Genomic DNA, 15,504 nt, shown 5'->3' with positions numbered 1-15,504 from the left:
TTCGGGTGGAGTTTTTGTATAAGGTAAACTGCAAAATGTGTGTGGGCTTAAGTGCACGAGCCACCTCAACCCACGTCACTTCACAATTTTGGTACGAACCCACACCCTCTTCCAACGGATTTATAATCACATTGGGCTTAATACTCCTTTAGATTTACACCAAGATGGCCAGCAAGATGATCACCTTGAACGTTGGGGGAACCATCTACACGACCTCAATCGAGACCTTGACATGCTACACTGACTCCATGCTAGGAACAATGTTCAAAGCACAACACGAAGACAGTGGAACCCGACTCGACCAATCCAATAAGGACGAACTTGGCCGCTTCGTCATCGATCGGGATGGTCTCATGTTCCGCTTCGTGCTCAACTTCCTCCGAGAGTCAAGCCTGACCCTACCAGAAGACTTCAAGGAGTTGGGTCTCCTGAGGCGGGAAGCTGAGTTCTACCAAATCAAGCCGCTCATCAAAGCTGTCGGCAAACTTGTCGATGAGGCTGTCGACATGATAGAGCCGCTAACACACATCGGTGAACGGGTAAAAACCAAAATTACTATTCTTTATCCCCGATGCAAATTTAACATCTCTGATATTTCATCTGTAAAAAACTTTTTATTTGTTCGTAAAAAACATCATATTTGTCCACTTTCTTTACCTCATGTTTGGGGGAGGGGGGCTGGGGTGGGGGGGACGGTCAAGAGAGGTCAAGTGTTCTGAGCGGGGGGGGGGAACCTCCCTTCCTCGGTCGCTCGCTGGTTAAATGTGCCTTATAGGGGTATCGACCGTAACTACCGCCACGGTTTTAAGAAGAAAACTGTGATATTGAGAAAATATCTGTGCTTTGTTTGTACTATTTTCACTACAATACATGTACGTAACATCCGAACATTTCCAAGGACATGTTTTTTTTTATTCAATGGAAAATTGTTTTTTAGTTTTAAAGGAACGTTACAGAATTGGTAAGAATTAAGGTCGTGAAGATCACAAATTTACATTAAGCTTACACGGTCTAAGGATGATGATAGTAGAAAACATCCCTTGAAATATTTATGTCTGAAATGTCATGATGAGAAATAAATAATCTAACTTCGCGTTTGGAGTTTATCGCTCAGTGAGCGTTTTATTTCATTTTTATTTTGGCATCGATGAAATGCAAAATTTGTAATCGGTTTTTCACTATTCTCTCGTGACCCAGATGGCCGAACGACATCTTTAAGGCAGGTAGGGCCTTTTTAGAATTATCAACCAATAGCTCTTAAAATGTTGTCACCATACGTCGGTCTTTGCTGTTGTGTTGTTGTGATTGTTGCTGCTGGTTTTGCTGATGTGTTGCGTTTTTTTTTTTTTTTTTTTTTTTGGGGGGGGGGTATTTTCTACGGGACTTGGGGGGGGGGGGGCTTTGTTATTTGTCACTTTTGAAATAGAAATACAGTTCGGGAATCACCTACAGACAAATACGAAGAAAATGCTTCAATACAAATGTATCAAGGTGTCGTGTATCAGACTTTTTGATGAGAATTATTTGAATTAATAGTAATTTCTCATTTTGTACCAACAATGAAATTGTAAAAATGCTATTTTTTATTAAGAGTACACATCGTGCTTCTTAATTTAAAGGGGAAACAAGTGTCATCGTGTGGAACAATTGCATTTTATTTCAGGGTTTATTTACTGGGCTTTTTATTAATATTATTAATTTTTGTTTTAACGGCACAACAGGATGTTATGTTTTGTCAACAATTTGTTGGGTGTATGTTCGTTTGTTTTGATGTTGTTGGTTTTTTTTCTCGTTTTTTTGTTATTGCTTGTTTGGTTGATGTTGTTGTTGTTGTTGTTGTTGTTGTTGTTGTTGTTGTTGTTGTTGTTTTTTTTGTGGTTTTTTTTTGTTTTTTTTTTGGGGGGGGTCTGTTTTGTTATGTGTTTGTTGGTCGTTCGGGTGGAGTTTTTGTAAGGTAAACTGCAAAATGTGTGTGGGCTTAAGTGCACGAGCCACCTCAACCCACGTCACTTCACAATTTTGGTACGAACCCACACCCTCTTCCAACGGATTTATCATCACATTGGGCTTAATACTCCTTTAGATTTACACCAAGATGGCCAGCAAGATGATCACCTTGAACGTTGGGGGAACCATCTACACGACCTCAATCGAGACCTTGACATGCTACCCTGACTCCATGCTAGGAACAATGTTCAAAGCACAACACGAAGACAGTGGAACCCGACTCGAACCATCCAATAAGGACGAACATGGCCGCTTCGTCATCGACCTGGACGGTCCCATGTTCCGCTTCGTGCTCAACTTCCTCCGAGAGTCATGCCTGACCCCACGAGCATCAGAGCCATGCCTGACCCTACCAGAAGACTTCAAGGAGTTGGGTCTCCTGAGGCGGGAAGCTGAGTTCTACCAAATCAAGCCGCTCATCAAAGCTGTCGGCAAACTTGTCGATGAGGCTGTCGACATGATAGAGCCGCTAACACACATCGGTGAACGGGTAAAAACCAAAATTACTATTCTTTATCCCCGATGCAAATTTAACATCTCTGATATTTCATCTGTAAAAAACTTTTTATTTGTTCGTAAAAAACATCATATTTGTCCACTTTCTTTACCTCATGTTTGGGGGAGGGGGGCTGGGGTGGGGGGGACGGTCAAGAGAGGTCAAGTGTTCTGAGCGGGGGGGGGGGGAACCTCCCTTCCTCGGTCGCTCGCTGGTTAAATGTGCCTTATAGGGGTATCGACCGTAACTACCGCCACGGTTTTAAGAAGAAAACTGTGATATTGAGAAAATATCTGTGCTTTGTTTGTACTATTTTCACTACAATACATGTACGTAAAATCCGAACATTTCCAAGGACATGTTTTTTTTTATTCAATGGAAAATTGTTTTTTAGTTTTAAAGGAACGTTACAGAATTGGTAAGAATTAAGGTCGTGAAGATCACAAATTTACATTAAGCTTACACGGTCTAAGGATGATGATAGTAGAAAACATCCCTTGAAATATTTATGTCTGAAATGTCATGATGAGAAATAAATAATCTAACTTCGCGTTTGGAGTTTATCGCTCAGTGAGCGTTTTATTTCATTTTTATTTTGGCATCGATGAAATGCAAAATTTGTAATCGGTTTTTCACTATTCTCTCGTGACCCAGATGGCCGAACGACATCTTTAAGGCAGGTAGGACCTTTTTTAGAAATATCAAACAATAGCTCTTAAAATGTTGTCACCATACGTCGGTCTTTGCTGTTGTGTTGTTGTGATTGTTGCTGCTGGTTTTGCTGATGTGTTGCGTTTTTAGCTGTTTCGTAGCGCAGCGCAGCGAAACAGCTCTTGTTTTTGTTAAAGTTTTTTTTATTATTAGGTGTTCGGACTCGAGTCCGAAGACCTCTTGTTTTTGTTCGTTTTTTTTTTTTTAGGTGTTCGGCCACCAGCCGAACAACTATTGTTATTGTTCTGTTTTTTTTTTTTTTTTTTTTTTAGGTGTTCGGCCACCAGCCGAACAACTATTGTTATTGTTCTGTTTTTTTTTTTTTTTTTTTTTTTTTTTTTTTTTTTTTTTCTGCGTGTTCTTCTCCTCGAACGTTCTCGCGCGATTTTCGCAAAAACTAAAGCTTGTATGAACCTGAAACTTACCATATATATTGATCTTAATGAGTAGACGAAACAGCAACATTTTTGGAATGATGACGTCATTGATGACGTCATTACGTTCAAAAAAACGCTAAAAATTGGAGAGTTCATATCTTGAGAACTACAAATGCCACACACAAGATATTTGGTGCATATAAAAGGTCTTGTAATTAGCTACAAAAGTCGTGCACAACGTGACCTCATGTGACTTTTACTTCCGGTTGAAACCGGAAGTTCAAAATTTCAAAAGTTCATATCTCAAGAACTATATATCATATTCGCAAAATTTGAATATCAGTTTGAAGATCAGTTATCCTGCTCAAACGTTTGCACAAACATAATGCCAGTTGAATTTTGCCTTCTGGTCGTAAAAGCGCGCGTTTGTGTTGACCTCCATTCATTACGCGTAGAAACCAAATAGTATCGCCATTCATGTATGTGAATGCTACTACTGTATTGTGGGTGTGTGGGTGTGTGTGCGTGTAGTTCATGTAGGCCTACATTGTATCCATGCTCTACGACAAAACAGCACTGCGTGGCTGTGGGCATTACGGGTTGTGTATACACATGCAGACTCCGTTGAAGGCGCGCGTAATTCAAATTCCACTACGCTGGGATTCGCCTCATCTTTCTTCGTGCGATTTTGAACAAAATGTTAAACTACTATGAACTTGTTGAACAAAACTAACGCTTGTATGAACTTGAAACTTACCATGAACATAAACCTTAGTGTGCAGACGAAACCAAAACTTTTTTTGGAATGATGACATCATCGATGACGTCATTAAGTTAAATAAACGGTAAATAATTGAAAAATTCATATCTTGAGAACCACAAACGCTACGTACAAGATTCTTTCACTACATGAAACCTCTTGTAATGTTCTACAAATGTTGTACACAACGTGACCTCATTTGACCATTCACCCGAACACCCTGAGTTTGTACACAAACTCTCAATTTCTAGTTTTTTTTTTTTTTCTGCGTGTTCTTCTCCTCGAACGTTCTCGCGCGATTTTCGCAAAAACTAAAGCTTGTATGAACCTGAAACTTACCATATATATTGATCTTAATGAGTAGACGAAACAGCAACATTTTTGGAATGATGACGTCATTGATGACGTCATTACGTTCAAAAAAACGCTAAAAATTGGAGAGTTCATATCTTGAGAACTACAAATGCCACACACAAGATATTTGGTGCATATAAAAGGTCTTGTAATTAGCTACAAAAGTCGTGCACAACGTGACCTCATGTGACTTTTACTTCCGGTTGAAACCGGAAGTTCAAAATTTCAAAAGTTCATATCTCAAGAACTATATATCATATTCGCAAAATTTGAATATCAGTTTGAAGATCAGTTATCCTGCTCAAACTTTTGCACAAACATAATGCCAGTTGAATTTTGCCTTCTGGTCGTAAAAGCGCGCGTTTGTGTTGACCTCCATTCATTACGCGTAGAAACCAGATAGTATCGCCATTCATGTATGTGAATGCTACTATTGTATTGTGGGTGTGTGGGTGTGTGTGCGTGTAGTTCATGTAGGCCTACATTGTATCCATGCTCTACGACAAAACAGCACTGCGTGGCTGTGGGCATTACGGGTTGTGTATACACATGCAGACCCCGTTGAAGGCGCGCGTAATTCAAATTCCACTACGCTGGGATTCGCCTCATCTTTCTTCGTGCGATTTTGAACAAAATGTTAAACTACTATGAACTTGAAACTTATCATAAACATGAACCTTCATGAGTAGATGAACCCGCGACTTTTTTGGAATGATGACGTCATTGATGACGTCATTACGTTAAATAAACGGTAAAAAATTGAAAAATTCATATCTTGAGAACCACAAACGCTACGTACAAGATTCTTTCACTACATGAAACCTCTTGTAATGTTCTACAAATGTTGTACACAACGTGACCTCATTTGACCATTCACCCGAACACCCTGAGTTTGTACACAAACTCTCAATTTCTAGTTTTTAACTTCGTCTTCTTCTTCGTGGTTTTTGTCCGCTAACAAAGACATACTTGCTAAGCTCACATAAACTTGAAACTTTACACATAGTTAGATATTCATTAGTAGATGAAACCGTTTTAGTTTCGTCATGATGACGTCATCAGGTGTCGAATTACAAGGTTTTTAGGTTCAAAAAGTGACCATTTGCTTTTCGCTATATGTCTTCGAATTTTACAGTTATGATATTCATAATTACGCATCTGATAGATCAAGACTGGGACTACATTTGAAAAGTTAACGTCAAAATCGTATGACCCCTCCTTCCGTTCGTACCGGAAGGTCAAAGTTTGCAATTGTATATTTTTCTTCAAAAATACATCTCCGTCCCTTGCCCTCTAACAAAAGCACACTTCCCAAACCTGTATGAACTTTTAACTTCACATATAGTTATATATTTATCAGGAGAAGAATCCGTTTGAGTTACGTCACGATGACGTCATCAATTCTTGAATTTCCAAAGTTTATTATTTCAAAAAATCATAACTTTTGATCTACATGATGGGTTGTTACAATCGACACATCATCGGAAAGTTCGTTAAAAACTCCGTAAATGCCTCGCAGACATGATCCCATTTTGATCTCGTCTTCTGGTTCAAAATCGAGTTTGAAAATTCATAATTTCATGTATAAAGAACTACGAAATTTCCCCATTGGTTGTGCGTAACACGTGTGTCGTACACGTGTAGGGTATTAGGCATCATTTATTTGGTGGCATGCTGCCAAGTTTATTGTACTCTGTGCCATAGCGTGATATGCATAGAGCTATATAGCTCTATTATAGCTCTATTATTTAGAGCTGTATAGCTCTATTTATGCAGAACGCTGCGAAAACGATTTCCTCTCAATCTTCGGCGTCAAATTGTTCAAATGTTACCCTTCTGATGGCTTAGTGGTCAATGTGGAATTGAAGACGAAGTTTCGCTGAGATGGCCACCTACTTCAGTGATTCATGGGAGTTATAATTATGTGAGAAAACAACAGTACAAAATGACGAACATTGGTCATGTTTTGGTTAAACACCGAGAAGAATAGAGACGTTACATCGATCGACCACTCCCCCCGGGTGAAGGGCGTTTTGGGCCCACGGAATTCACGTCAGTATTACAATATCTATTACTTCTTGAACTTAGCATAATCATCAATTGTTTTGATTATTTGTTAAAACAACTATCCAAGTTATTCTGAGTTAAATAGTTTGAAGAAAAAAATCTCTGGAATAACATAAGCCCTTTTAAACTTTCTCTAGTAGGAAAGGACGTTACGTAAACTAATCTATTTCTACCTCCGTGCACAGACATGGATGTTACAATACAAAACATTCAAAGAAAACAGAATGGTTAAAGTATAGGGCCCAAGCAATTAGGAGTGGTCTTGCTAAAATAAACTGCCGGATTAAAGAAAACTTTAGTACAAACAAATAAATAAAACAATCCAGATTTTCATCTTCTTATTCTCTTCGTCCCTTGTCCTCGAACAAAAGGACACTTCCCAAACTCGTATGAACTTGAAACTTCGCACATAGTTAGATATGCATTAGGAGTGGAATAATGTGTTAGTTAGGTCATGATGACGGCATCCATTCTTGAGTTTTTAAATGTCAAAGTTTATTATTTCAAAAAATCATTATTTTTGATCCACGTGATGGATTCTTACAATCGATACATAATCGGAAAGGTCGTTAAAAACTCCGTAAAGGCCTCGCAGACATGATCCCATTTTTACCTTGTCTTCTGGTTCAAATCAGATTTTTTGTGTATTTTCGTCAAAAATACATTTTTTGTTTTGATTACTACCGTACTGCGTTGATCACACCGGTTCTCGTCCGATCAGTGAAGTTAAGCAACATCGGGCCCGGTCAGTACTTGGATGGGAAACCCGCTAAACCAGTTGTTGATGTTGCTGTTTTTTTTTTGTTTTTTTTGTTTTTTTTTTACTTCTCTTTTAAAATATTATATCAGCTTCGTTTATAGTCTGTTTTCAAGGCGTTTTCAATAAACATTTCCCTTTCGTTTAGTTAGTCTCTTCTCCAGTCGTCATCATTCATAAGTTCCTATGTCCTCAACCACAAAAGCTATTTTGACAATCTATACATCATATGAAAGGGGTTTACGTACTTCACAAAAATGGATATGTTGGTGACCTTCTCTTGACCTTTTGACCTTTCTAAACCGGAAGTGCATGTAAAATGCTTTGAAAAGGCCTATTTTCATGGGTTTTTCCTTTGATAACTGTCCACCAGGGTGTATTTTTGTACTCCCGGAAGCCGAACACCTTGTTTTTGTTATGACAAAAACTTAGCTCTAGTTATTTTTTTTTTTTTTATTTGTCATCTTCAGAAAAATTTCATATAAGTGCTGATTTGGAAGGTTCCCAAAGAGCAATTGCAATGAAACTTTAAGGGATGAAAGGTATTGGGGCAATGATCATTGCAAAACAAGGATGTCATTATGACATCATCACAAGTCACGTGACGACATCTTAAAGGTGTTGTGTTTTAAATGATTGAAAATTTATAACAAATCAGCCACAAGAGACCGTAGGTTTCTGTTTGCGGGATTGGGTAGGGATAAATTAGGTCTTCATTTTGTTTCGTGTGCGTGACCTCACATGACCTCTACTTCCGGTCGAAACCGGAAGTGGCCCTCTAATTCAAAATTGGCAAAAGATATGAAGTTGCTTTTAACGATGTTAGTGCCTGGCAAGGGTGGGCAGTACAAAAAAAAACCAATGACGTCACAAAATGCAACAGCGCCCTCTAGCGGCAGGTTGAAAACTCGTCAAAATGAACTTTTTGAAGATGTGTGTGGTGAAGTTTTTTGTAATCACTTCAAATTTTACACACACGTTAACTGTCAGGCAGCCATCATAATGTGTGAAGTTTCAGATCAATGACGTCATTGGGGGTCACGTGACGCGGCCTTAAAGGTGCACTTTTGAACTAATATAACTCCCGAAGTAATTATGCGATTATGTTGAAACTTGATAGGTTGTTGGATATTGACAAGTTCTTGTGAATTGTGAAACGACGTCATGATGACGTCATCACACGATTTTTTATGATTTTTTAAATTTTTGCACCTTTAAGTCATAAATTGCTATCTGAACTTGGTATAATCCAAATTATTTTTTTAAATAGGCTGGACTGTCATAACTGCTTTGATGCAAAGAGAATTTCAAATTAAGAGGGACAATTTGAAGATTTTATTAACGAAACAGCTCTGCATTTGTGCACAAATGCAATCATGTCTAGTTTTTTTCTTTTTTTCTTTTCTTTTTTTTTTATTTGGGGGGGAGTATTTTCTACGGGACTCTGGGGGGGGGGGGGCTTTGTTACTTGTCACTTTTGAAATAGAAATACAGTTCGGGAATCACCTACAGACAAATATGAAGAAAATGCTTCAATACAAATGTATCAAGGTGTCGTGTATCAGACTTTTTGATGAGAATTATTTGAATTGATAGTAATTTCTCATTTTGTACCAACAATGAAATTGTAAAAATGCTATTTTTTTATTAAGAGTACCCAGATGGCCGATCGATCTCAAACTTCTACAGGTTTGTCAGTTTATGTATATGGTGGGTTACATGAAGTGCTTACACTGCCAGCAATTGTTTTGTTCGCAAAAAACAAATCTGTAATGTTCCTTTAAGTGTTTATGGATTAAGTGTCATCTTGACTCACTAGAGAATGATGTTATCGGAAGAAAAATAAAACGGGGAAAAAAAAAAAAAACAAGGAGAAGAAAATGAAGAAATTATGAATTATAGAATAATTATGGAATATTACTTCGAAGCTTTGTTTTAGTGTAAAAACCAGGGGCATGTGTATAGACATTCTGTACTTTTAATGAGATGGTAATTTTACGGAAGATAAAATAATATTGAATGTTAACATCCTTTTTATATTTCTATGTTAATATTGTAGACTCCTGTTTAAGTTCTTTTGGAGTTATTGTTCGTAGTAAATTATATGCTAAGTTTTAGAACATTGATAATGTTTTGCTTAATTTGTAATATATAATGAACTTAATTGGGAATCACTTGTTGTCATTACAGACAGTAGGCCTACAGAGCAAAACACTTGTCTTTCAATAAAACTTGTCTTTCCTTAATTTGTCTTCCAACGATGAGTTTTGTAAAAAATGCTTGGACCTGTCCGTTTCTTAGAAAGACATCATGGTTTTTATTTTGAAAGGGCGGATCCTTCATCATTGTGTGTTGTGTCAAACTTGTTTTGGGTTAGTGTGTTACAGGAGATCATTCTGTGTTTACTTTTGTTTCTCGGGTTTTTGTTTTGTTTCCCCCTTATTTCCCCGTTCGAGGCGGGGTTAGCACGCGGCTTCGCCGCTCGCGCTGGTCTTTTTTCGTGCGTGACATCGGCGAGCCGCCGCCGCGTGCGCCTTGATTCAAGGCTAGGGCGGGGGGGGGGGGGGGTGCGTCTGATATGGCGCATCGAAACGCTCCTTAAATAATCCAATATTAAGTAGGCTTCACATTGTCCAAACCTGCTCGATTCAGGGCATACCCTCTTCCAATTAAATTGATGGACTCTATTCGATTCAATTCAATTCAATTCAATTCAACTTTATTGGTCCTATACCATGGAGGAAATTCACTACACTCAGAAAACAAATGGTAAAAAGATGTTTTGTAAAAAAAGTTATGTAAGAAACTACCTAACTTAAGTAAAACACGGCCAAAAATATGTAATGATTTGTAATGTAAAAAAATATATACATGTTTTGAGAGTAAGTATTGCAGTTAATCAAAGTTATGTAAGATTTACCGAAGTAAAGAGAAACTTTACATGGCATTGGTAGGTCTTACAAGGAACTGTGAAAAGAATCCGGTGTTTACATGCAAGTTATGTTTTTTCCCCGCGTGTGCGCACGCGCGTGTCTGCGTGATGACAAGTTGCTAACGTCTCAGTCCATGCAGTCATGTCGTTCGTGCTCGTCGAGCAAAAGTTACAAGAATGGGGATTTGTGCCCCTAGGTGGACATATTAAAAGGTGAGTTTCTCAAAAGTTGTTACGTCCTACAGCCATATCTACTGATGCGTGTCGTATTATTTTTTGTTAGTTTTACAACCATTAAAATTTGGCCTACTTGTTTGCCATGAACTTGAAGATGTATACAGCGCTATAGTGCTGATATAGCAAGACAACATGTTGCAACACGTTACAAAACATGCTCACTTTATAGCGCTGCAGACATGTTCAAGTTTATGGCAAACATGTAGGCTGAAATGGTTGTAAAAACTAACAAATAATAATACGACACACATCAGCGTCTGTATATGACTGAAGATCGCAATTTTTTTGAGAAACTCACCTTTCAATACGTCCATCATCAAGGAGCAAAATCCCCATGCTTGTAACTTTTGCTCTACGAGCACGAACAGGCAGTAAGGCCTTAGGGTCGTGTTAGAACAAACTCAAACGTTCAGACGGGAAAAGGGTACGTACAACGGTAAAAAGATGTAACTTTGTACGACTACAAACAATCCAAGTGAACATTTTACCTAAACAAACGGTAAAATAATAATAATTACACAGCTATAAGGTAAATCAAAGTTTTTACCCAGTAAAACGGTAATGCGGAATAGTTTTACATGTAATAAAAGTGTAAGGTTTACACAATCAATGTGTAATATTTTACATATCTAGCGTTTACTTAAAATTTAGGTAAATATGTTTACTCCTAAACGAACTAAGTTTGTAAGTCTTTGTTGTGTAAGTTTTACCCTGTAACGAACTGGTAAAAGTTTACCTAACTGTTAGCAGGTTCACCCCCTGCCTCTAAAACATGGTTTTTTTTTTACACAACTTGTGTAAATATTTTTCTGAGTGTATGCATACACATGCAACACAGGAAAAAATTAATAACACACAATCATAAATAAACTACTAGAAATAAATTAGATTATTAATCAGAAAACTATACATAAATGCACAACAAATGAATCATAATTATATGAAACCAATTGAACAACATCTCAGCAGAAAGCATAGTCTAGTTAGATCATATTTCATAATCAGGTACTATGTGCGTATGTGGTTGACTTTTCAGAGTCTGATGTCCTGAAAGGTCTAGTTGAAATCATTAGGTGTTCGGGCCAACAGCCCGAAACACCTCTTATTTTTGTTCGTTTTTTTTCTTCTTTTTAGGTGTTCGGGCCAACAGCCCGAAACACCTCTTATTTTTGTTCTTTTTTTTTTCTTTTTAGGTGTTCGGGTATTGAACCCGAACACCTCTTATTTTTGTTCGTTTTTTTTTACTTCTTCTTCTTCTTCTCAGCGTCCCTTGTCCGCTAACAAAAGCGCCTTTTCCAAATTCGTATGAACTTGAAACTTCACACATAGTTAGCGATTTATAAGAAGAAGAAACCGTGTGAGTTACGTCATGATGACGTCATCAATTCTTGAGTTATGAATATTCAAAGTTTATTTATTCAAAAAATCATAACTTTTGATCTACATGAGGGATTCTTACAATCGAAACATCATCGGAATCGTCATTGAAAACTCCGTAAACGCCCCACAGACATGACCCCATTTTGATGTTGTCTTCCGGCTCAAAAGAGAGGTTGAAAATTTCAAAATTCACGTCTAAAGAACAACGTAAATCCCCATTGTTATGTGCATAAACATTGCACGTAGGCATACACACAACGTGTAGTGTATTAGCGGTGCAGCAGAGCACGCTCCAGTGATCATCCATTCTGCTTATTAGCGGCGATTGTCCGCTAAAAAAATCACACTTCCCAAGCACATATAAAGTTGAAACTTCACACTTAAGCCCTTTTCACGCTACAGAGCCATTTCCCGGGAAATAAACTCCCGGGAAAATCCCGGGAGTTTTAACCCCACCGCCACCCCAGCAACCGTTCTCACTATCCCAATTTGGTAACTCCCGGGAGTGCTATTTCCCAGGAATATGCACGGTCGTTTCACACTTACGATCAAACCCCAGGAAATGTGGTAAACAGGTCAGCCCATGCGGAAGTTACAATGTTTGTGGACGGAAGTCCATTCCCATAATGCCACGCGGCCGGCTGCAAAATCCTTGCCACATGCGACCCAAAATGGCTGCACATAAATTGTGTATTTGCGTGTTGTTATACCAATATATTGTGTGATTACGGCGGAGAAGAAGTCTTGCAGTTCGGGGAAGACGTCGCTGACGTCTTGTCAGGAGAAGACGATTGCTGTGACAGTGTTTTAAAGACATGCGGTATAACAATCGGATGGAATTTGTCGTGCGATTGACGGGTTTCATGGCACTTGCTGAAGTATTGGTCAAAGGTTAATCTGGTCTACCATGAAGAGCGGCCACTGGTGGGAGCAAGTTGCTATTAGAAAAAGCGAAAGGGAGCTTTCTACTCTGCGACAATTTTGTTCTTTCTTTTGAGAACTGTAATTGAATGGACTTTTGTGTCCGTGTTTTACCCAGAGGTTTTGTGTTGGCGTTCATCTCAATTTTTGCCTGTTCACACTATAGTTATTTCCCGGGAAATTCCCGGGAACTTTTGGTTGATCTGTTCACACTACAAAAATACTCCCGGGAATTTCCCGGGAAATGATGTTTTCCCAGGAAAAAATTCACCCTGCTCAGGGGCAGGGTTAAGGGAATCAACCCTGGGGTAAGGCCTAGAAATTTTCTGAATAGCATTTTCGAAGGATTGCATAATAATGTCCATGATGTTAGGGCCAAGATAATTAAAGGTTTTATAGAAAAAACACCGCATGGTCGATTTTGCACAATCTGACAATAGCAGTAGAAAGCAGAAGAAGCAATCTTCCCTTCCAACATCAACAGTGCTGTTTTCCCATTGTGCAAAGAAAGAACACTGAATAGGCTTTAACCCTATATTGGCCAGCATTTTTTCATGGCTTCATAACGACTTTTAAATGTATGTTTCTTCTAAAAAGAAATGTTTGCAAGAGAACACTTATGCAATAGAAAATATTTAGGCCTTGAAAAACAAAACTAGTATCCTACAGACCTAAAGTCTTTTTTACCCAAGGTTTTCAGTTTTTTTGCAATGGGCAGGGGTCCGTTCATACCCAGCACCACGCAGGCAGTCAGCCAATTTTGAGAAAACTTTCCCGTGTCTTGTAGGCCTATGCCCATCTAGCTGTTTTTGGACTGCATCGTCGGCCCAAAATGCAACTAGTTTCACTCCATCGGTCACTTCTACCCATCGTAAGAAATTGAGCAACAAATTAAGCTAAAATATTTACTGTCAGGTTGTAGACAGCAATGTCGATCGATGAACTCAAATCTGACTCTGAACAACACAAGTCCACCAACGGCCAAGTACATGTAAAAATACGAAATACCATACACACATGGCGTGTGTACGAGAAGGAAGCTTGTTTACGCCAACTATTTATTCTATTCCTATTCCATTCACGTGGTCAATTTTTTTTATTCATATATTTATTTGTAAATTACAGATGTTATTCACTTTTATTTTCGTACCTTAACGTAAACACTTTCAGAAGGAGAAAACAAAAAAGGGCTATTGTTACCACGCGAATTATTTGGCGCGCTATTTTTGACGTCTGTGACCTTTCGAGATTAATGACGTCTCAACACAGTGAAAGCAAAAGGTGGGGTAAGTTAGACCCGCTTTCGTTCTCACTAGATGCTTTTCCCGGGAAAAACGTTTTTCCCCGGGGTTAACGCCTTTAACCCTACCCCTTAACTGGGTAAATTATTTCCCGGGAAAATGTTATTTCCCGGGAATTTTTTTGTAGTGTGAACAGATCGACTAACATTTCCCGGGAATTTCCCGAGAAATACCTGTAGTGTGAAAAGGGCTTTAGTTAGATATGTATAAGGAGAAGAAACCGTTTGAGTTATGTCACGATGACGTCATCAATTCTTGAGTTATGAATTTTCAAAGTTTATTATTTCAAAAAATCATAACTTTTGATCTACATGATGGGTTGTTACAATCGACACATCATCGGAAAGTTCGTTAAAAACTCCGTAAATGCCTCGCAGACGTGATCCCATTTTGAGCTCGTATTCTGGTTCAAAATCGAGTTTGAAAGTTCACAATTTCTTGTATAAAGAACTACGAAATTTCCCCATTGGTTGTGCGTAACACTTGTGGCGTACACGTGTAGTGTATTAGGCATAATTTATTTGGTGGCATGCTGCCAAGTTTGTTATACTCTGTGCCATAGCGTGATATGCATAGAGCTATATAGCTATGCAGAACGCTGCGAAAACGATTTCATTTCAATCTTCATCGTCAAATTGTTCAAACGTTACCCTTCTGATGGCTTAGTGGTCAATGTGGAATTGAAGACGAAGTTTCGCTGAGATGGCCACCTACTTCAGTGATTCATGGGACTTTTAATTATGTGAGAAAACAACAGTACAAAATGACGAACATTGGTCATGTTTTGGTTAAACACCGAGAAGAATAGAGACGTTACATCGATCGACCACTCCCCCCGGGTGAAGGGCGTTTTGGGCCCACGGAATTCACGTCAGTATTACGATATCTATTACTTCTTAAACTTAGCATAATCATCAATTGTTTTGATTATTTGTTAAAACAACTATCCAAGTTATTTTGAGTTAAATATTTTGAAGAAAAAAAATCTCTGGAATAACATAAGCCCTTTCAAACATTCTCTAGTAGGAAAGGACGTTACGTAAACTAATCTATTTCTACCTCCATGCACAGACATGGATGTTACAATACAAAACGTTCAAAGAAAACAGAATGGTTAAAGCATAAGGCCCAAGCAATTAGGAGTGGCTTGCTAAAATAAACTGCCGGATTAAACAAAACTTTAGTACAAACAAATAAATAAAAC

At 38.3% G+C, this 15,504-nt stretch overlaps 1 protein-coding gene across 1 annotated transcript in view; it reads left to right on the top strand.

Moving 5' to 3' along the window:
* The window catches only part of LOC139945357 (BTB/POZ domain-containing protein KCTD19-like), a 52,292-nt gene that overhangs the window by 17,077 nt on the left and 19,711 nt on the right, over positions 1 to 15,504 (top strand). Inside the window, exons 3-4 of the mRNA XM_071942705.1 lie at positions 153 to 539; positions 2,084 to 2,497. Coding sequence (XP_071798806.1) covers positions 165 to 539; positions 2,084 to 2,497 — 789 coding nt within the window. The 5' untranslated portion in view covers positions 153 to 164. The remainder of the gene's footprint in view (positions 1 to 152; positions 540 to 2,083; positions 2,498 to 15,504) is intronic.

This window comes from Asterias amurensis, chromosome 12 (genome assembly GCF_032118995.1).
Source record: "Asterias amurensis chromosome 12, ASM3211899v1".
Taxonomy (NCBI): Eukaryota; Metazoa; Echinodermata; class Asteroidea; order Forcipulatida; family Asteriidae; genus Asterias; species Asterias amurensis.
Note: the sequence above shows the minus strand (reverse complement) of the source record. Positions and strands in the feature narration are given on the sequence as shown.